Source organism: Lissotriton vulgaris, unplaced genomic scaffold (assembly GCF_964263255.1).
Source record: "Lissotriton vulgaris unplaced genomic scaffold, aLisVul1.2 SCAFFOLD_2343, whole genome shotgun sequence".
In the NCBI taxonomy this organism is placed as follows: domain Eukaryota; kingdom Metazoa; phylum Chordata; class Amphibia; order Caudata; family Salamandridae; genus Lissotriton; species Lissotriton vulgaris.
The window spans coordinates 129,554-150,993 of record NW_028252330.1 but is presented as its reverse complement, the minus strand read 5'-3'; the positions used below and the strand labels follow the sequence as shown (position 1 = coordinate 150,993).

The following is a 21,440-nucleotide window of genomic DNA, read 5'->3' as shown; positions in this document are numbered from 1 at the left end:
ATTGCTTCAATTACCAGGCAAAAAGTGGGGATGACCATGTCAAAAAGGGTCCCTTTTCTATAGTGACTAAACAATATTTTGTGTGCATCACGAGTGGCAGTCTTGCTCTGGTTAGCATGCTGAATACAGTGATATAAATGTGACATTGTGTGAATGTATTCTAGTTCGGAAGTACAACCGAATTAGAGAAACTCCAGAACTAGTGTTTTAGTTATGAAGAATTTGCGGTATAACTTACTGATAACGCGTCGAAACACGTGTCGGCTAAGGTTGTTAAAGTTCCATTGGATTGTAAAGGTACCTCATATAAGAAAAAAAATATTAAAAACAAAGGATCGAGAAGACTGTTTTATCTTTCTGTCACTTTACACTACTGGCGTCTGCAGGGGATTATTGTGGACATTGTGTGAATGCAGGACATCACAGTTGCTGTTGGCAGTTAATTTCTGTGCGCAGTTACGGAAATGTGAGAAAATTCTATGTTTGTGTTCTCTTTTATATCCGTGTTGCTTTTGCTGGTTATCGTGAGTAAAATGAGCTTGTCTAATGTATGCAAGTAACTCCCGTAGTTTCTCTAGCGTTGGTCCAGCTGGCGTTTCTCGGTGATCCACAGACCACAGTTATGTGACTCATAAAATCTAAGTCCCAATACATCCCAAATTCTCAAAATATGGATATAGATCCATATCTGTTCCTCAAGTGTGCTATGACTGCCGTTTGCTTAGCTGTAGAAAATAGATTATCTCTTGCTCTTAGTGGATCTCTACAACCTGAGAGTGAATGATGTAACTGAGAATGGTAGGTAGACGCTAGAGTGAAGCATGCTTTGAGAGCAATCGAGTGACAATACCGTTCTATTTTTTCACTGCCATTCAATGGACATTTCAATTTACTCCGGGTCAGTGTGGCAGGAGAGAAAGGTGACACTTCTGATCGTTTCCCATGTCAAAGCAGAAATTCAGGTAGAAACCAGTGATATTTGGTGCCAAGATCCCCAGTGAAAGCCACGGATATCCTTTGACAGGGTAGCACAGAGCCTAGGAGCAGACACCTTCACAGTCCAATGGCCTATGAGTTTAAGGCTTTCTCTAGACCAGGTGTCTCCAATGCGTAGCTCGTGAGGTACCATTAGCTCGCCACCTACCTGTGAGTGGTTCTCCTGTGTGCAGCCGAGCCCAATAATATAGAAGCTTTTGCTTGGTTAAATTATTAAATGTATTCTAAAATGTCAAAATGTTTTTAAAGCTATTATTGCTTTGGGAGATGTATTACTCCTATTATTACCTTAGTGCCACGGGGATTGCAGCTAAGGCATTTATTTATTACCCATGTACAGTCATTTCAATTGTCAAAGGATGTTTAGGTCGAGCCTGAGCAGCGCATGCACTGAGCTGCGAGGCATGCTGTATTCGGCTATGGACTTGAAGCTCAGCCCATTTTCCACCCATCTTTTTAATTGGATCCTGTTACTGTCCTTTCTAAATGGTTGCTTTTGGTTCATGAATAGACTTAGTACTCCCTCCCTAGAACCACCTTGTCTACACTTGTAACCTCCCTTGAGGACTGGTCTTTTACTTATGTTGTTACTCGGTATGTATTATTTAGTCTGTGAGCACTATTTGCGTGAATGATTTATCCTGTTCCACCCATGACACCTTTTCCTCTAAAGCAGCACGTTTTTAGTAATGGGGGACACGTCCTATTTACGAATCCAGCTTGCACCTTTAAATCTGTATTTAAATTTGTTGGCAGTGCGATCTGCTTTAACTATAGTGGCTGTGTTCCTTTCTTTACTATGCTACAGCAATGCGATTTATCTATAGCAGCCACCATCTTTTTTTGTTTTTTCAGAGTACTAGCCCATCGCGGCCACATACCTAGAGTGGGGAGGCGCACATTTTGCACATAAAGGCGGCGTGTGGCTGGCATTGGCTAGCACTCCGTACTCCAGGAACTCCCGTGCCATGCCCAACACTATCTAACCCCTCTGAGGTCGAAAGTTTAAGCTATTTTCATTGTAAATGACAATGCCTTTAATTTCTGTTCGTTTTCTAAACCGATGAATGAAAGTCATTGTCATTTACAATGCCACTAGCTTAAACTCTTGTATATGCAAGGCCTATTGAATTGCAAATGCTTATTTTACATTAGTGCTGGAAACCATGCCTCATGCACTGATGTGATCACAGCTAACACTGTTCGATAAGGGTGGTCACTGTTATGTCACTAATATCAGAAGCTCGAGATGATTTCCATTGAACATAAATAGCTCTTATTGCAGAAAAGGTTGGAGACCCCTTCTCTAGACTGATTCACAGTTTGCAGTGACAATTCACAAAACACATGGGTGTAAAATTGGTAATTGTAGAAGAGATAGTGAATAACTAGTAAATGAGCTGTTTTACATTCAGACTGTCCACAGACCTTCAAAAGCCTCACACACACACCCAAGTCAGAAAATGTAATGTTGACTGTCAAATTCAGCTTTACAATGTCCTATTGAAGAAATGTCACAACCAAGAAAACCGTGTACTCTGCATTGCTAATTGATATGCTGCTGCAAACGTTTGTGTGCTTGTATAAGGTGTAAAGTGTGCTACTGTAATGGTATATGTAATTCAGAATGAAAGTATATGCTCTATATACATTTGTATTCATTAGTTGGTGTATACTCTACTGTGTGAAACTGGTTAAACTGCTTTCTGGGCGAGGATTGTGCTTCCAAAATTCTTAAAATATAGACTCTGTATATTTTGGTTCGAGGCATGTGGGCTGCTGAATTCATATCTGTGCATAGATCGCCGCCTAGTGTTGGGTCCGGATGATCGCACATTGTTGTCCTGGAAGAGTCTTCGAAGTATCACGCGATAGGTGGCTCCTCCCCTGGACTACATTGCGCATGGGCATCGACTCCATCCTCAGATTGTTTTTTCCCGCCATTGGGTTCAGATGTATATTGGTTCCCTCTAGTTGGAATCGTTAAAAAACTTTTCTTAAGACCAAAAGGTCTTTAGTACACGTCGGTATTGTCTTGCGTTCGGTGCCTAACTCTTCCAGCTCGGTTCAGAGCCGGATTCCATAGAACCGCGTGCTTTCGGCGCGGAGGGCCCAGTCGACGCCACAGACCCTATCGACTACTCATCATGGAACGGAGCCCGTTCAAGAGATGTCCCGTCTGCAACTCCAAGTATCCCCACATCGACGTCCACCTGGTGTGCAACAAGTGTCTGTCGCCGGACCATGATGAAGTCAGTTGCATGGCTTGTTCCGGCTTCAGGTCCTAGAAGACGCTTAAGCATCGGCGCGCCAGGAGGCCCAGCTCACTGCACCGGCGCCTGCGGACATTTTCGATGCCGGGGATATCGAGGAAGAATTTACCGGGGACATCGGTGACAACCTGTCGAATCCCGCGTCGGACGTAGACTACGACGCGGACGCAGAAATGTTCAAAGCTGAAGAAGTCGTCGACGAGGTTGGGGGACGACGACGGGGCCTTCGGGGCCATGGAGGATAGCTCGGACGAAGAGCGGCCTCGCTCAGACACTAAGATCGTACCGATTCAGAAGGCTCAGGTCGAGGGATCGCCACTAGGCCTTACCCAAGACCTTACGATGGGTTCTACGGCCCCGCCTTCGGGCTTGGCCACAGACATTGCTATTGAGCCGCACCCTGGTAAATCGAAACCGAAAGCGAAACATACGGTCTCGACACAAACAGCGCAGGTGCCCGCCTCGACACCGAAAGTGCGCATCACTTTGGTCGGATCCAAGGCCTCGGAGCCCTCGGCGTCAAAGAAGCAAAAGGGTGTTGTCAGGCCGAAGGCTCAAGTCAAGGGCGTCGAGACGAAGTCTGCCCCGCCGAAGACTAAAGTCAAGGTGGTCGAGCCGATTAAGTCGGCGCCGAAGGCGGTCGACACCAACAAAGGACTCGGTGACGCGAAGAAAGGACTCGGCGACCCGAAAGTTCTAGTGACTGTGTCAACAGGACAAGGCCAAATGCGGCGCACCCCGAGAGTCCACTCCTAGTGGGGCCTCGAAGGATCCCGTTGGCTCGGCGCGCCCGTCTGCCGCGTTCACCAAGAAGGTGACGGACTCCCTACAGCGCATCAGGGAGAAGGCCTCGACGGTCGGACCAACAGATCCTCCACCTCCGATGCCGGTCGAGAAACCTCACAAGGCGTCTACGCCCATTCACTTTACGTTGCCGCCGAAGGCGGCGCCGAAGGCTTTCACCCCTAAAGCGGTCGCCAGCGTCCCCGAGAAGGTGTCCTCGGTGCCGAAGTAGTCAACGGGGGTGTCCACCCTGAAGCATCGGCAATCTTCGGTGGACGAACAGGAACATTTTATTGATGCCGAAACGAGCAGACTTTCCCTCCACAAGCGGAAAATTGCGCCGGAACAACCAATGGAGTCCTACAAGATTCCCCTAAAGAGAAAGAAGGACTCTGCTTCCACTCCTATCCTGGTGGAACCAATTTCTCCACAGACTCGAGATGTCTCCCCACTTACTCTGATGTCGATGCTGGGGAGGGCGATGATGAGGATGAGTACAGCTATCCTGTCTATACAGACCCTGATGATACCAATGAACCCTGGGCTGCTGGTGCTGACCTAGGTGATCCTCATTCTGGACAAGACACTCAACTCTATTCTGTGAAGACGCCTCCTACAGAGGACTCTGCAGCATTCAATGCCCTCATTGAATGGGCAGCTAAAAATGACAAAGTCCAGCTCCATGCTGACCCTATTGACTCGATTTCCTTTTTGGTACCTTTTTAGTCTCGGAAAGGACTGTCAAAACTCTACCTATGTTAAAAGGTGTCTTAAAACATGCTGGAGAGATCTTTAAAGAGCCTACCAGAGCAAGGGTGATCAACCCTAGGATTGAGAAAAAGTATAAGCCAGCGCCTACGGATCCTACAGTTGCCTCTGGACTCTCTTGTCGTCTCGAATGCCCGGAAGAGGGCTAATTCTCAGACAACGGGTGATGCTCCTCCCCCAGACAAGGAATCTAATGTCTTTGAGGCATCAGGGAAAAGGGTGGCAGCACAAGCTGCCAATATCTGGCGCATTTCCAATACACAAGCGCTTCTAGCAAGGTATGACAGGGCACACTATGACACACTGGAGACCCTGTTGCAACACCTGCCAGATGAATACAAGGAGGCAGCTGAGATGCTTATTCAAGAGGGGAAGCTGATCTCTAATGCTTCGATTAAGTGTGCACTGGATGCGGCTGACACCGCAGCCAGGGCTGTCAACACTAGTGTTATGCTGAGACGACATGCCTGGCTGAGAATCTCCGGATTTAAGCCGGAGATACAGACCACCATCCTTAATCAAACAGTGAATCCAGACCACCTGTTTGGCCCAGAGGTTGACACCACCTTAGAAAAGATTAAAAAGGACACGGAAACTGCTAAGTCCATGGGTGCCTTACAGTCCCAGCAGTTCAGGGGTGGGTCTTTTCATCGCTCAAGCACTAGAGGCGTTTCCAGAGGCCAGCTCTCCCAATCAACGCAGTACTACAAAGGCAACACACAGTCCACCTACACCAACAAAAATCGAGGTGGATATCGTAGAAACGGCGCCAAGGGCAGGGGTCGTGGAAACAACAACCCCAGATCCTCTGCCACCAGCAAACAGTGACGCCTTGTCACTGCCCCCCGACCACACAACACCGGTCGGGGGGAGACTTCAGCAGTTCCTGCCGGTCTGGAGAACCATCACCACAGACAGGTGGGGTCAGACAACTTGTACAGTACGGTTATTGTCTGGAGTTAACATCCACTCCACCCAACATACATACCCCCAAGACACCGTCCTATGTCCGCCGAGCATTTGCACTTATTGCAGCAGGAGGTCCTCGTCATGCTGCAAAAATGGGCATTAGAGCTTGTGCCTGTGCAGGAAAGAGGCACAGGAGTTTACTCCCTGTACTTCTTGATACCAAAAAAGGACGGGTCCCTCAGACCCATACTGGACCTCAGACCCCTCAACCAGTACATCCTAACGGAGCACTTCCACATGCTGACCCTGCAGCAGGTGCTCCCGTTGCTCAGTCAGGGGGATTTTCTCGCAACTTTAGACCTAAAGGATGCGTATTTTCACATTCCGCTGCACCCGTCACACAGAAAATACCTCCGGTTCACCATCCAAAACCAGCACTACCAGTTCAAGGTTTTGCCTTTCGGAGTCACCACGGCACCCAGGGTTATTACAAAGTGCCTGGCGACAGTGGCGGCGCACCTACGGAGACAGAACATTCACGTCTACCCTTATCTGGAAGACTGGCTCATTCAGGCGAAGTCAGCCCAGCAGTGTGCCGCTCAAGTGTCCCACACCATTCACCTCCTTCACTATCTGGAATTCTCACTGAATTACCCAAAGTCCCACCTCCAGCCCGCCCACATACGGCAGTATCTGGGTGCGACAATAAACTCTGGCAGCCACAGCACAGCCAAATTCAGTGAGGGTCAACAGCATTCCATCGCTGATACGATTCAAATCCAACACTCACTTCCAGCGCGAGTGTTCATGCAGTTGATAGGCATGATGGCCTCCTGCATCTCCATAGTCCCGCACGCGAGACTACATATGCGTCTGCTTTAGGAGTGCTTGGCACGTCAGTGGACTCAGGCTCACGGGCAGTTGAACTACCTAGTGTTGGTGAGCGGTCGGGCATTCAACTCAATGCATTGGTGGAATCCACACAACCTTTGCAAGGGACGACCGTTCCAAGAGCCTGTGCCACAGATCATCCTGACAACGGACGCTTCTCTCCAGGGATGGGGAGCTCATGTACTCCATTACACTGTGCAGGGACTATGGTAGCCACAGCAATGGAAGATGCACATCAATGTTCTGGAACTGATAGCAATCTTCATGGCACTAAAGGCCTTCAAAGTACATCTGTGCAACAAGGTCGTGTTGATCCGGACGGACAACATGACGGCCATGTACTAAATTCAGAAGCAGGGAGGGACACACTCTCCACAGCTGTCTCATCTGGCTCAGAGCATGTGGAAGTGGGCCATTCGGAGAAACATCTTGGCAGAACACCTCCCAGGCAAGGACAATCAGATGGCTGACCTGCTCAGCAGGTACAGCCACCAAATGCACGAGTGGGAGATACATCCATCAGTACTCCACCCGTACTTCCAAAAGTGGGGTCATCCAGAGATCGACCTGTTCGCCACAAAGGAGAACGCAAAATGCCAAAGCTTCGCCGCCAGGTTTCCACACCCACAGTCGCAGGGCAATGCGATATGGATGAACTGGTCAGGCAAATTTGCGTACGCTTTTCCCCCAGCACCTCTGATACCGCTGGTGGCACGCAAGCTCAGGCAGCACTCGATGACTCTCATCCTGGTTGCTCCAACGTGGGCTCGCCAACCATGGTGCACCACGTTTCTAGAACTGTCCGTGGTACCGCATCAGAGGCTACGCCTCACACCCAGCCTTCTGAATGCAGAGCCATGGCGACATTCAGCATCCAGATCCGCAACAGCTCAACCTGGCGATCTGGCTCCTGAAGTCTTAGAGTTTGGCTACCTAAACTTGCCTCCTGACTGTATGGACATCATCCGGGAGGCAAGAAAGCCCACCACAAGAGCATGCTGTGCGGCTAAGTGGAAGCGGTTTGTCATTTATTGTGCAGACCACAACATTAACCGGCTAGATGCATCTATTCAGAACATAATTTGTTATCTTTTCCATCTATACAAATGTAATTTGGCTTATGCTTCCATTCGCATACATCTGCCCGCAATGGCTGCTTATATCCAAAACAGACAGCACCTCTCACTTTTCAGGGTGCCTGCCATTAAAGCCTTTCTAGAAGGACTCAAGCGAGTCATTCCTCCGCGGTCTCCGCCAGCTCCGGAGTGGAACCTCAATGTGGTCCTCACCAGGCTGATGGGTCCACCCTTTGAACCACTGCATTCCTGCGAGATTCAATTCTTGACATGGAAAGTAGCTTTCCTTATAGCGATTACATCGCTGCGACGAGTTAGTGAGCTCCAGGCACTAACTATCCAAGAGCCATTTATTCAAATTCACTCTAACAGGGTGGTGCTTCGCACTAACCCTAAATTCCTTCCTAAAGTAGTGTCTCAATGCCATATTAACCAAACTATTAAATTACCTGTGTTCTTCCAAAATTCTGAGTCATTGGCGGAGAGAATGCTTCATACCCTTGACGTCAAAAGGGCCCTGATGTATTACATTGATAGGACCAAGGATTTTAGGAAAACGAAACACCTCTTTGTTGCCTTTGCGCCACAACACAAAGGTAACCCCATTTCCAAGGCTGGTATAGCTAGGTGGATCGTTAAATGTATTCAGATCTGCTATCTGACAGCCAAGCGTACTCTCACCATTCCAACAAGGGCCCACTCCACCAGAAAGTTGGGGGCCTCCATGGCTTTCCTTGGAAATATTCCTTTGGAAGACCTATGTAGAGCAGCCACATGGTCTACCACACACACATTTACAAAGCATTATTGTGTTGATGTGCACTCCAAACAGCAGGCAGCTGTAGGGCAGGCTGTTCTAAAAACACTTTTCCAAACTGCTGCAGCTGGCACGGGCGGCCGCCGGTAATTGGCGGGACTGCTATGTATTCTATGCACAGATATGAATTCAGCAGCCCACATGCCTCGAACCGAATATGCTACTTACCAGTATGCATCTGTTCTTGGCATGTAGGGCTGCTGACATTCATATCGCCCGCCCTCCTCCCCGGCGCCTGTAGCGGCTGCAGCGCTCAGAATCACTCTTAGCATGTTCACCACTCACGGTGTTACACTCCATCTTTGCAACAATGGCTAAAAACAATCTGGGGATGGAGTCGATGCCCATGCGCACTGTAGTCCAGGGGAGGAGCCACCTATCTCGTGATACTTCGAAGACTCTTCCAGGACAACAATGTGCGATCATCCGGACCCAACACTAGGAGGCGATCTATGCACAGATATGAATGTCAGCAGCCCTACATGCCAAGAACAGATGCATACTGGTAAGTAGCATATTCGTTATGATGTGAAATAACGTCAATTAGAAGAATCTCTCTTTAATAGCATTTTATTTGTGGTTAATATGCATGATTTTGAAACCTCATTAGAAAGGGTTACATTTTTTTATTTTGTAAAGTCTAATTACATTGCTCATTCACGGTGAACGCATTTTGCTTCGTTACATTTTTTCACAATTTTAATGGCCTTTTGGCTTTTTTTTAGGCTCTGGGTCCAGTCCCATTGTTTCTGGAGGTCTAAGGAATATGCATGAAAGTAAAGCATCTGGTCCACTTTCTGGTAATTCTGCAAATCATCATTCTGATAATGCTAGACATGGCTCGGGTGAAGACTTTATGCGCATAGCACACAGACTAGGAAGTGAGGTAAGTAAATATTACTACTTTTACTTTGCTTTTCACTTTACCTGCAATCACATCTTAACCTGTAAGCACTAACTGTTCTAAGTACTTATTTTAAAACGAAGTCTTTGATTTGAACTTGATTTCTCCTACCACCTTCATCATGATGCACCTCTCTATGATTGCAATCTAAAAGTTGGAGTAAAATCTAGACCTATAAAAATGTCTTTTGACCATGCTGTAGCGTCCGTGTTTAAATGACATTATTTTACACTAAAGTTAAGAAACGCACTGCAAAATTATACAACTAACTATGAAAGTGGGCTGAGTGTAACTGGAAAGTCTGTAGAGCTGCGGTGTGTTCCTCTGAGCCCCAAATCGGAATTGCCAATATTATATCGTAGCATCCGTGGGTTTCCAGTTTGATTCCTGATCTTTAGTATTAAAGAATATTGTCTTTATACACAGTTCCAGCAATTTCAGGTCTACATTTTACGATAGTAGCCGTGGCAAAAGTTCACAGATTGTATGTACACCAATGGGTTAATGAGAGCTGTGTGTTCATGAAATGTATGAGTATCAAAATATTGGATGTAGAGGATTGGGGGGGTCACATTAAGGTGAATAACTGTCCATTTTTCCGAAACTATTCAGAACTACTTATTCCAGCACATTATAACATCACTGGGCGATTATTTCTATTCCATATATCAGCTGTTAAAAATTAGGAGATCGCAATATTTTAAGTGATTAGTTTTTATCAAACATATAAGGTTTTTTTCCAGTTCTGACTGGATTACTAAACAATACTCATTGCCAGGGCTTCATGAAATCGATCCAGTAAAGAGTTCCACCTGCTTAGGCCACCATTCAAAACGCTGACCTATTTTAATAGCATGTGTTGAGGGCGGGGTGGAGTGGGTTGGGTGGGTATTGGTCAAAATCACTGCAGAAGGTGACTCCCCACTAACACAAGATGTAGCCTTCGGTCAGGCCAGATGAGCCTCATCGGTAAGGCTGAAGTTAACCTTGAAAAGTAATGGTGACAAAGCAGTCTGAGTACTGAGATGATGACTATGCACTCTTTGATCCCTGATCTGGGGAGTGGAAAAAGTACCTCAACCACAACTCCCCAGTAACTGGGACGGCTGATCACTTCTGAGACTAGGCTTAACAGGTGCATTCTGCATGATTAAATCCGTTTTTGTTTCCTGAATCAAATTAGGCCTAGCCAACAACCACTCTTCCACAGTGCGGAATTGGAGACCTTGAGAGGTGCCCGATAAGACGCTGCTTTCTAGTGCTGCAATTATATTCTCTCAGTGCTATGCTAAGCAATTAAATTAATTGGCTTAGTTTTGGCAGGTAGTGGTCCACTGGTATTGCCCTAAACGCAAATTTCCATCCTGTTTTGCTCCGGGAGGTGCAATGAAAATTATAACACAAATTGGGTAGCCTCCTGGCTTAGCGAGTGCTTGTTTTGTCAAGTAGTCCTGCAAAACTTTTATTTTGGTTAAGCTGCCGGGTCCTCATCAGTCTAAAGGGGGAAAAAAAGCAAATCTAAAAGGAAAGGTTTCTTTTGCTCTTTTTTGCTCTTAAAATGCACCTATTTGAATAGTAGTCCTACCTAAAAAACACCTATGAGTAAGTATATTGTACATTTAATTTTAGTAAAAATCAAAAGACCATCACTGACTCCAAACCACCTAAAAAGAAATAATGCTATTTGTTGAAGTCTCTGGTTCTACAGTAACCAGCAAAAATGATAACGGTTGTTGCTTAGTATCAGTGTACCATGGTGGAAGTGGTGGTTGCCATAAGGTTTTGGCATTCTGACCAGAATTGTTGCAGACTGGTGTGATTGGAGGTGAAAGGTCAGGTCAGGTGATCAGGGAAAGAGGTTGGGTGCAATGTGGGAAGAAGCTATTTAATCTGATTGTGGTGGGCATTGACCAACCCACACTATGCCTATTTTATTTTTGGGTTGCACATTTTCGCTTTTCTAGCTCTTGTCCATGTTCATATATTGTCCTTACACAGGTGACTCCACATCGTCTTATCTTCTATTTTAAGTAAAATCTGTTTTTAGATTTGATTGTTTAAATCTTTTTGAGAAAAGATGCAACAGCTAAAAATAGCGCAAAGCAATGGTCAGCAACACAGAATGCCTTCGCAGAAAGGCCTCAATAGCATCCCAACAATAAGCATTAATTAAAATAGTCTTTGAAAAACTTAGCAAAACTGGAGAGAATAAGTATGAAGTGAAACAGAATTGCTCCAATATCATAAGCTGAAAAAATGTTTGAGCGATATAAAGACATTTGTGCTTGTAAAAGTGACTATTTGTTTCTCGAATATGGTGAATTCCCCATTGCCCTTCTGTGGGAAAGCGGGTTTCTGTTGCAGTACCCCTACACATTTGGCCTGGCTTTTTGACGCAACTTTGACAGAAGTGTACTGGGACCCTGCTGCCCAGTTTCCCAGTACCAGTGTTCTTTCCTTAAAAACTGTAGCACAGGTGGCAACTTCAGATCCCTCTAAGTCCCTAGTAAAAGGTACCATGGTACCTAGGGCATGGGGACTGGAGAATGTCCCCTAGGGACACCTCACCAAGGCCATGCTATGCCACTGCAGCCTGCCTGCCTTGGTGCAAAGTCAACATGGCACCCTACCGGTGTGCCATATCAAAGCTGCACTACCAAAGGTATGGGTAAGGCACCCTTCTAGCATGGTTTGCAAGCCAGGGTGCGTTATACACAGGTTTGGGCATATCTGCCTGAGCAGATATGCCCCTACATTATTTAAGCTTATTCCTAATATTGTAAGTGCCAGGGAAGCCATAGATTACTGGCTTGGAAACTCGACAACTCAAGTTCCCCAGCACCATGATTGCTTCATTGAACCCAGGAGTGTTTGGTACCAAAGAACTCCTTTTAATAAACCCACAATGATGCCAGTGTGCGACTTAATAAAACATGTACTCTGAGGTCACCTCAGAGGTGCCCCCTGAAAATCTACCAATCTTGGTGGTGTCCCTCCCTGACTGGTACCACCTGACATGTTTCTGTATCCCTGGGTTGAGGCCAGACACAAAGTCCATCCTAGGCTGACGTTTCAACACCCCCCCCCCCTTCCTTGCTGAGCACAGTGCTCAAAAGGGAAGCTTGAAAGGACTTGCTGCCTTTGTAATGCGACCCCAGCCTCCCCTGGTTGAAACTCCCACTTCTGGCGAAAGAACCGGTCGGGAAACCTAAGTGAGAACAGGTGGAGTGCCCTCCTTTGCCAACTCAACCTTTTAGGTGCTGGGGGCTAAGTGACACACATTTTTGAGTCACAAAACAAAACTACTTAGGGGAGGGTCTGAGGGCTGTTTAACGACTCTATACTGGATACATGCCCCAATCATATACCTATAACTACAAGGAGTATCCAGGAGTCAGTGTTTTGCTCGAGACTTACTACTTTGTGACTTGAGCTGTGCAAGTGCAAGTGTAAACCGACATTCAGTATGCAACTAGGGGCAGGAAAAATTCCCATCAGTTGCCGCTCTGTACCACCATTTTTTCATCATTTGGGGACTCCATACCAAGGAGTTGGCACACAGAACTGGTCACACTGTGAGTGGTGGGTGGACTGTGTGGGTATGAAGACCGATGTGAGTGGTATTTTAAGAATGATGTCGGCAAGGTTTACACTTGAGGGAAGCAGTGCGGTGAGGGGTGAGTGAAAGTGAGTAAAATTAGGTGGACTCGAGTAGAAAAATAATTTATTGGTTTCTCTCGGACCCCTAAGATTAAAAATAGGTGCAAAGAGGTAGATTTAACAATATATCTACATGCAAGTGGTCAACATGTTTCTGCATTTAACAGGAGTGTTCCCTATGCATTCTTCAGGACCATGATTATGCTACTGCTTGCTTACATAAGTGAGAAATAAAAGTTAAAATGGAAAATTTTCACCTGGAAAGCAGGTGTAGAATCTCCGCCACAGTCTAAAAACAAGTCACAAAAGGAGAGACGAAAAGAGAAAAACACAACATAGAATTATGGAATGCACTAAAAACATTACGCTATTCCAGTGTTCACGGATATGCAATTAAGCACGAACATGGTAACACTCACCCAATACTTGTGGGGAAGGCGCCTCACCTCACCTGGCAGGAGCTCAGGTAGAAAAGGAGCACTGCTCTGTTTAGCAAAAGAACAATAACAGGGACATTCAACCGTGTCAGTAGGACTAAGCAAGAGAACTAGGCATGTAACAATGTATTCGGTGACAGACCGAGATAGCTACGTGTAAAAATAAGGGCCGTAGTAGGGTGTTCGATGCCCGTATTGTTACTCGTGGAGGACTACCTAAGGCACTCACCTCTCCGTCAGTGTCTCCAAACGTCCCTCTGGGCTCTTCTGGGGAGGCACCGAGCAAGGGAAATGGGCGGGTATATCTGTGGAGAGTGCTGGGCGAGTGTGATGCATGATGGGAGTTGTAGTTTCTCGCTAGACGGTAAACAGTGGTGTTGGACTTTTTGAGGAAGACTATGTATAGTTATAGTGACATCCATGGAATGGGTTCATTGAGGCCATCTTTGTCACTATTAAGTTTGTACACCCATTTTTGCTCAATTTTGAATAAGAATTTACCGACATCTGGACAATGATCGGGTATTATCGGTTGCTCTAAGATCGTCCAGTGAAATTCGCTCGGCCCATGTCCTTTCTCTAAAAAGTGTGCTGTCAATCGAGTAGCTTGTTTTCGACAGCGGACTGTGCTTTTGTGTTCTCCAATTCTGATTTTTGTTTTGCGGGTTGTCATGCCGACGTACCTCTTCGAGCAAGGGCACGTGATCATGTAGATCGTGTTTTCGCTATTACAGTTGGTGAACCTGCGCTGCTGCCAGGGGCGCGATGTTCCAATGTCAACACTGGTGGTTCTCGTGGTTTGAGGGCATGCTGAGCAATTGCCACATGGGTGATGTCCTTGCACAGGTGGCATATCCCATAATGTTCCGATTTGTCGGGGTGTTCTGTTTTTCGGTCTGGTGTGGACCAGATGATCTCTTATGTTCGGTCCTCTCTTGAATGCAAAAAGGGGTGGTGGTAGAGTGTCTCCACTGGTGTTCAGAATGGACCAATGTTTAGTTATGATCTTCCGAACTTCATTGGACCTTGTGTGAAACGTGTTCACGAAAGTCATCCTCTGGGTCTTCTCTTTTTGAATGGCAACCTCTAAGAGGGCCTCTCTGTTATTATTAGAGGCTCTCTTCTTGGACTGGCGGATAATCCTCGCCGGATACTTCTTTTCTCGCAAGAATTTGGAGAGTGTCCCAGAATGTTTTTCGAATGATTCTTTAGTTGAGCAGTTTCTTTTCAATCTGAGAAATTGGCCAAATGGTAAATTTTCTCTTAGGGATCTCGGGTGGCAACTTTCGAAATTAAGCAACGAGTTGCGTGCCATCGGTTTTCTGTACAGTTCTGTGTTGAGCCCTTCTTCTGTGACTACAATTAGGAGGTCAAGGAATGGCAATTCCCTTTTACTGCATTCCACAGTGAATTTCAGAAACTGATTACAGTTGTTTAACCAACCGTGGAATTCCTGAAGGCTGGTCTCAGTTCCTCTCCATACCACAAGGATATCGTCTATGTATCGCTTCCAGAGTCGGAGCGATACATAGTAGGGATTGTCGTCATGCAAGATTTTAGTTTGTTCCAAAGCATGGACGTACAGATTCGCCAAGCTTGGCGCAAAAACACTGCCCATGCTGGTGCCAGATGTCTGGAGGTAGATGGTATCCTCAAATTTGAAGTAGTTTTCCTTCATTGCTAGTTCTGCCAACTCCATGATGAATGAGACAGGAGTGATTGTTTGTAGGTCTCTTTGTTGGAGGATGTTGCCTACTACTTCCAAGGTTTCGGTTTGGGGGATAGATGTATATAGGGACTCTACATCAAAGGATACTAGTAGATCCTGACTAGGGTCAAATTCTATAGTCGGTAGGAGTCGAAGTACATCTTTTGTGTCCTTCAGATAGGTAGGCATTTCTTTCACAATGGGGTTCAGGAAAAAATCAACAAAGGTTGATAGAGGCTCCAGTATGGACCCAATTCCAGAGATGATGGGTCTACCCGGTGGTGGTCTTTGGGGTTTATGCACCTTTGGCAGACAATAGAAATAGGGGATTGTTGGATGAGAGGTGCACAGAAATTGTCCTTCTTGAGGGGTGATCCATCCTTGCGATGTGGCCTCCTCTACCAGATGGTTGATTTTGTTTTTTAATCTCTCGGTTGGGTCATCTTTCAGAAGTTGATAAGATCTGTGGTCCTGTAACTGTCTCAAGCATTCCTGTCTGTAGGTGTCTTTGTCTAAGATGACAATACCTCCGCCCTTGTCTGCAGGCTTAATTATGATGGAATCGTTGGTCGTAAGTGCTTGCAAAGCTAATTTCTCTTTATTTGGTAGGTTTACATAGGATCTTGGTTTCTTTGTTTTGAACAGTAGGTCGATATCTGTTTCTACTGCCTCCTCAAAGGTTTGGACCCTTGTTGGTAATCCAATAGTGGTGGGATTAAAGGTGGAGGGTCTCTTCAAACCAGTGTTTGCAACAGGTCCAATGTTGTCAACTGGATTTTGTTTTGCAAAAAAGTAGTGCAGTCTCACCTTTCTAAATAGTTTTGAGATCTCAATTTGGGTGTTGAATTGGTCTCCTTCGTGGGTGGCCACAAAACCAAGCCCACGATTTAGGAGATTCTCTTCATCGATGGAGAGGACATGGGAGCTCAAGTTAATCACGAGGCTGGGTGGTCGGTTGTCCCGCTCGTTCCGGCTCCCTCTTGTGGTATCCTCTTGCCACTCCTCAGGTCCATGGTCGGTTGTTGTACCGGGGATGCCCAGCGGACTTGTGGTCCTTGACCTTGTCTCCTCCTCCCTCTGTTGCTCCTCTGGCCATACCCTAAAAAAGGCTGCTGACCTTGGATTTGTTGTATTTGTGGTGGGAAGAAGGGATGTCCCATTGGAGGGAAATTGGGGCCATACATCCAGGGACCTGGTTGCCAATATTGTTGGAAATTATTTTGACCGAAGTTGTTGCCTCTGCGGCCTCTTCTGTTACCACGTCCTTTCGAAGGACCTCCGGTACCTCGTTGCGATGTATCTGAATCGCTGGAGTTATCATCCGAGCTGGAGGTAGCGTAGTTAGAGCCTCTTCGGCCTCCATTCTGAATCATCAAAACGGCTAAACGGGTAGCTGACAAAATATTGGTTGAAATACAACTTCTAGAGGGTAAAATCAAAACTACCCTAAAAAACCCTGCCTTTAAAACTGGACAGGACGACACCAATAAAAAGAACACCGAGTTTAAGGAATCGATACTCTTCACGAAAATGGAGAAATTCAAAAAAGACCTAGCCAAGTTCTCCAGAGAGAAAGTATACCCATATACTAGTGACTCATATGTCCCACCCACGTACAATCAGAATGGAGGCCGAAGAGGCTCTAACTACGCTACCTCCAGCTCGGATGATAACTCCAGCGATTCAGATACATCGCAACGAGGTACCGGAGGTCCTTCGAAAGGACGTGGTAACAGAAGAGGCCGCAGAGGCAACAACTTCGGTCAAAATAATTTCCAACAATATTGGCAACCAGGTCCCTGGATGTATGGCCCCAATTTCCCTCCAATGGGACATCCCTTCTTCCCACCACAAATACAACAAATCCAAGGTCAGCAGCCTTTTTTAGGGTATGGCCAGAGGAGCAACAGAGGGAGGAGGAGACAAGGTCAAGGACCACAAGTCCGCTGGGCATCCCCGGTACAACAACCGACCATGGACCTGAGGAGTGGCAAGAGGATACCACAAGAGGGAGCCGGAACGAGCGGGACAACCGACCACCCAGCCTCGTGATTAACTTGAGCTCCCATGTCCTCTCCATCGATGAAGAGAATCTCCTAAATCGTGGGCTTGGTTTTGTGGCCACCCACGAAGGAGACCAATTCAACACCCAAATTGAGATCTCAAAACTATTTAGAAAGGTGAGACTGCACTACTTTTTTGCAAAACAAAATCCAGTTGACAACATTGGACCTGTTGCAAACACTGGTTTGAAGAGACCCTCCACCTTTAATCCCACCACTATTGGATTACCAACAAGGGTCCAAACCTTTGAGGAGGCAGTAGAAACAGATATCGACCTACTGTTCAAAACAAAGAAACCAAGATCCTATGTAAACCTACCAAATAAAGAGAAATTAGCTTTGCAAGCACTTACGACCAACGATTCCATCATAATTAAGCCTGCAGACAAGGGCGGAGGTATTGTCATCTTAGACAAAGACACCTACAGACAGGAATGCTTGAGACAGTTACAGGACCACAGATCTTATCAACTTCTGAAAGATGACCCAACCGAGAGATTAAAAAACAAAATCAACCATCTGGTAGAGGAGGCCACATCGCAAGGATGGATCACCCCTCAAGAAGGACAATTTCTGTGCACCTCTCATCCAACAATCCCCTATTTCTATTGTCTGCCAAAGGTGCATAAACCCCAAAGACCACCACCGGGTAGACCCATCATCTCTGGAATTGGGTCCATACTGGAGCCTCTATCAACCTTTGTTGATTTTTTCCTGAACCCCATTGTGAAAGAAATGCCTACCTATCTGAAGGACACAAAAGATGTACTTCGACTCCTACCGACTATAGAATTTGACCCTAGTCAGGATCTACTAGTATCCTTTGATGTAGAGTCCCTATATACATCTATCCCCCAAACCGAAACCTTGGAAGTAGTAGGCAACATCCTCCAACAAAGAGACCTACAAACAATCACTCCTGTCTCATTCATCATGGAGTTGGCAGAACTAGCAATGAAGGAAAACTACTTCAAATTTGAGGATACCATCTACCTCCAGACATCTGGCACCAGCATGGGCAGTGTTTTTGCGCCAAGCTTGGCGAATCTGTACGTCCATGCTTTGGAACAAACTAAAATCTTGCATGACGACAATCCCTACTATGTATCGCTCCGACTCTGGAAGCGATACATAGACGATATCCTTGTGGTATGGAGAGGAACTGAGACCAGCCTTCAGGAATTCCACGGTTGGTTAAACAACTGTAATCAGTTTCTGAAATTCACTGTGGAATGCAGTAAAAGGGAATTGCCATTCCTTGACCTCCTAATTGTAGTCACAGAAGAAGGGCTCAACACAGAACTGTACAGAAAACCGATGGCACGCAACTCGTTGCTTAATTTCGAAAGTTGCCACCCGAGATCCCTAAGAGAAAATTTACCATTTGGCCAATTTCTCAGATTGAAAAGAAACTGCTCAACTAAAGAATCATTCGAAAAACATTCTGGGACACTCTCCAAATTCTTGCGAGAAAAGAAGTATCCGGCGAGGATTATCCGCCAGTCCAAGAAGAGAGCCTCTAATAATAACAGAGAGGCCCTCTTAGAGGTTGCCATTCAAAAAGAGAAGACCCAGAGGATGACTTTCGTGAACACGTTTCACACAAGGTCCAATGAAGTTCGGAAGATCATAACTAAACATTGGTCCATTCTGAACACCAGTGGAGACACTCTACCACCACCCCTTTTTGCATTCAAGAGAGGACCGAACATAAGAGATCATCTGGTCCACACCAGACCGAAAAACAGAACACCCCGACAAATCGGAACATTATGGGATATGCCACCTGTGCAAGGACATCACCCATGTGGCAATTGCTCAGCATGCCCTCAAACCACGAGAACCACCAGTGTTGACATTGGAACATCGCGCCCCTGGCAGCAGCGCAGGTTCACCAACTGTAATAGCGAAAACACGATCTACATGATCACGTGCCCTTGCTCGAAGAGGTACGTCGGCATGACAACCCGCAAAACAAAAATCAGAATTGGAGAACACAAAAGCACAGTCCGCTGTCGAAAACAAGCTACTCGATTGACAGCACACTTTTTAGAGAAAGGACATGGGCCGAGCGAATTTCACTGGACGATCTTAGAGCAACCGATAATACCCGATCATTGTCCAGATGTCGGTAAATTCTTATTCAAAATTGAGCAAAAATGGGTGTACAAACTTAATAGTGACAAAGATGGCCTCAATGAACCCATTCCATGGATGTCACTATAACTATACATAGTCTTCCTCAAAAAGTCCAACACCACTGTTTACCGTCTAGCGAGAAACTACAACTCCCATCATGCATCACACTCGCCCAGCACTCTCCACAGATATACCCGCCCATTTCCCTTGCTCGGTGCCTCCCCAGAAGAGCCCAGAGGGACGTTTGGAGACACTGACGGAGAGGTGAGTGCCTTAGGTAGTCCTCCACGAGTAACAATACGGGCATCGAACACCCTACTACGGCCCTTATTTTTACACGTAGCTATCTCGGTCTGTCACCGAATACATTGTTACATGCCTAGTTCTCTTGCTTAGTCCTACTGACACGGTTGAATGTCCCTGTTATTGTTCTTTTGCTAAACAGAGCAGTGCTCCTTTTCTACCTGAGCTCCTGCCAGGTGAGGTGAGGCGCCTTCCCCACAAGTATTGGGTGAGTGTTACCATGTTCGTGCTTAATTGCATATCCGTGAACACTGGAATAGCGTAATGTTTTTAGTGCATTCCATAATTCTATGTTGTGTTTTTCTCTTTTCGTCTCTCCTTTTGTGACTTGTTTTTAGACTGTGGCGGAGATTCTACACCTGCTTTCCAGGTGAAAATTTTCCATTTTAACTTTTATTTCTCACTTATGTAAGCAAGCAGTAGCATAATCATGGTCCTGAAGAATGCATAGGGAACACTCCTGTTAAATGCAGAAACATGTTGACCACTTGCATGTAGATATATTGTTAAAACTACCTCTTTGCACCTATTTTTAATCTTAGGGGTCCGAGAGAAACCAATAAATTATTTTTCTACTCGAGTCCACCTAATTTTACTCACTTTCACTCACCCCTCACCGCACTGCTTCCCTCAAGTGTAAACCTTGCCGACATCATTCTTAAAATACCACTCACATCGGTCTTCATACCCACACAGTCCACCCACCACTCACAGTGTGACCAGTTCTGTGTGCCAACTCCTTGGTATGGAGTCCCCAAATGATGAAAAAATGGTGGTACAGAGCGGCAACTGATGGGAATTTTTCCTGCCCCTAGTTGCATACTGAATGTCGGTTTACACTTGCACTTGCACAGCTCAAGTCACAAAGTAGTAAGTCTCGAGCAAAACACTGACTCCTGGATACTCCTTGTAGTTATACACATTTTTGAGTGCCTACTATCTTGAAGATGGTGGGACTTAACTAATCAGGGCTATGGGTATGTCCCCCTCCCACAGGAGGTAGACATAATAGTGAGTGTAGACACCCCACATGAGACCCATTGATCCCTACCTGTCACTCTTCCAAATTCTAGTATTTAGATGGCACCCCCAGACCCTGAATCAGATCTGATGACTTAAGAATCCCAGATGCCGAAGAGCCACAACAGCACTATAGAAGGACCAGTGACTGACTCTGCACCAACCCTGCTGGCCTGTCCGCTGCCTTTCGCCTCAGCTACAAAAGAGGACTTGTCCTGCAGACCAAGCGACCTCCAAAACCCTGGCAGGATTGCCTGCCTTCGATAAAGACTTTACATCTTTTGTGGACATTGGACCTGCCCAGAAGAAACCATCTACAAAGAAAATAACTCTGCCCTGAGGAACCGCAAACTCTCCTCCAGATCCGCCTATGCACCAGACGCCCCTGGCCCAAGTCCAAGTAGCTCACCAGTCCTGATAATGTGCCCTAGTGTTTTTGAGCACAAGTCCACCGTGGGCTGACCCCTGCCGGACTCCACCTCGACGCCTACAGCCTCAGCTTGAAAACACCCCCTGACCGCGACCTGCCTGTTAAGCTGTTTTTCAACACTTAAGGACACCCCTGCATAAAAGCCCCTGGGCCTTGGGGATCCCGACCGATGGTGTCCCTACATCCCCTAGCAGCTCTACTTACTTCGGCAGTTGTGGATTTTCTTCGTCCGCCTCCTGGCCTGAGCCTGCTGCCTTTTTTCA

The 21,440-nt window shown here is 46.3% G+C and overlaps 1 protein-coding gene across 1 annotated transcript in view; it reads left to right on the top strand.

Annotated features, from left to right (window-relative positions):
* LOC147662588 (nipped-B-like protein) overlaps positions 1-21,440 on the top strand; it is a 309,633-nt gene that overhangs the window by 242,022 nt on the left and 46,171 nt on the right. Inside the window, exon 5 of the mRNA XM_086951061.1 lies at positions 9,239-9,399. Coding sequence (XP_086807187.1) covers positions 9,239-9,399 — 161 coding nt within the window. The remainder of the gene's footprint in view (positions 1-9,238; positions 9,400-21,440) is intronic.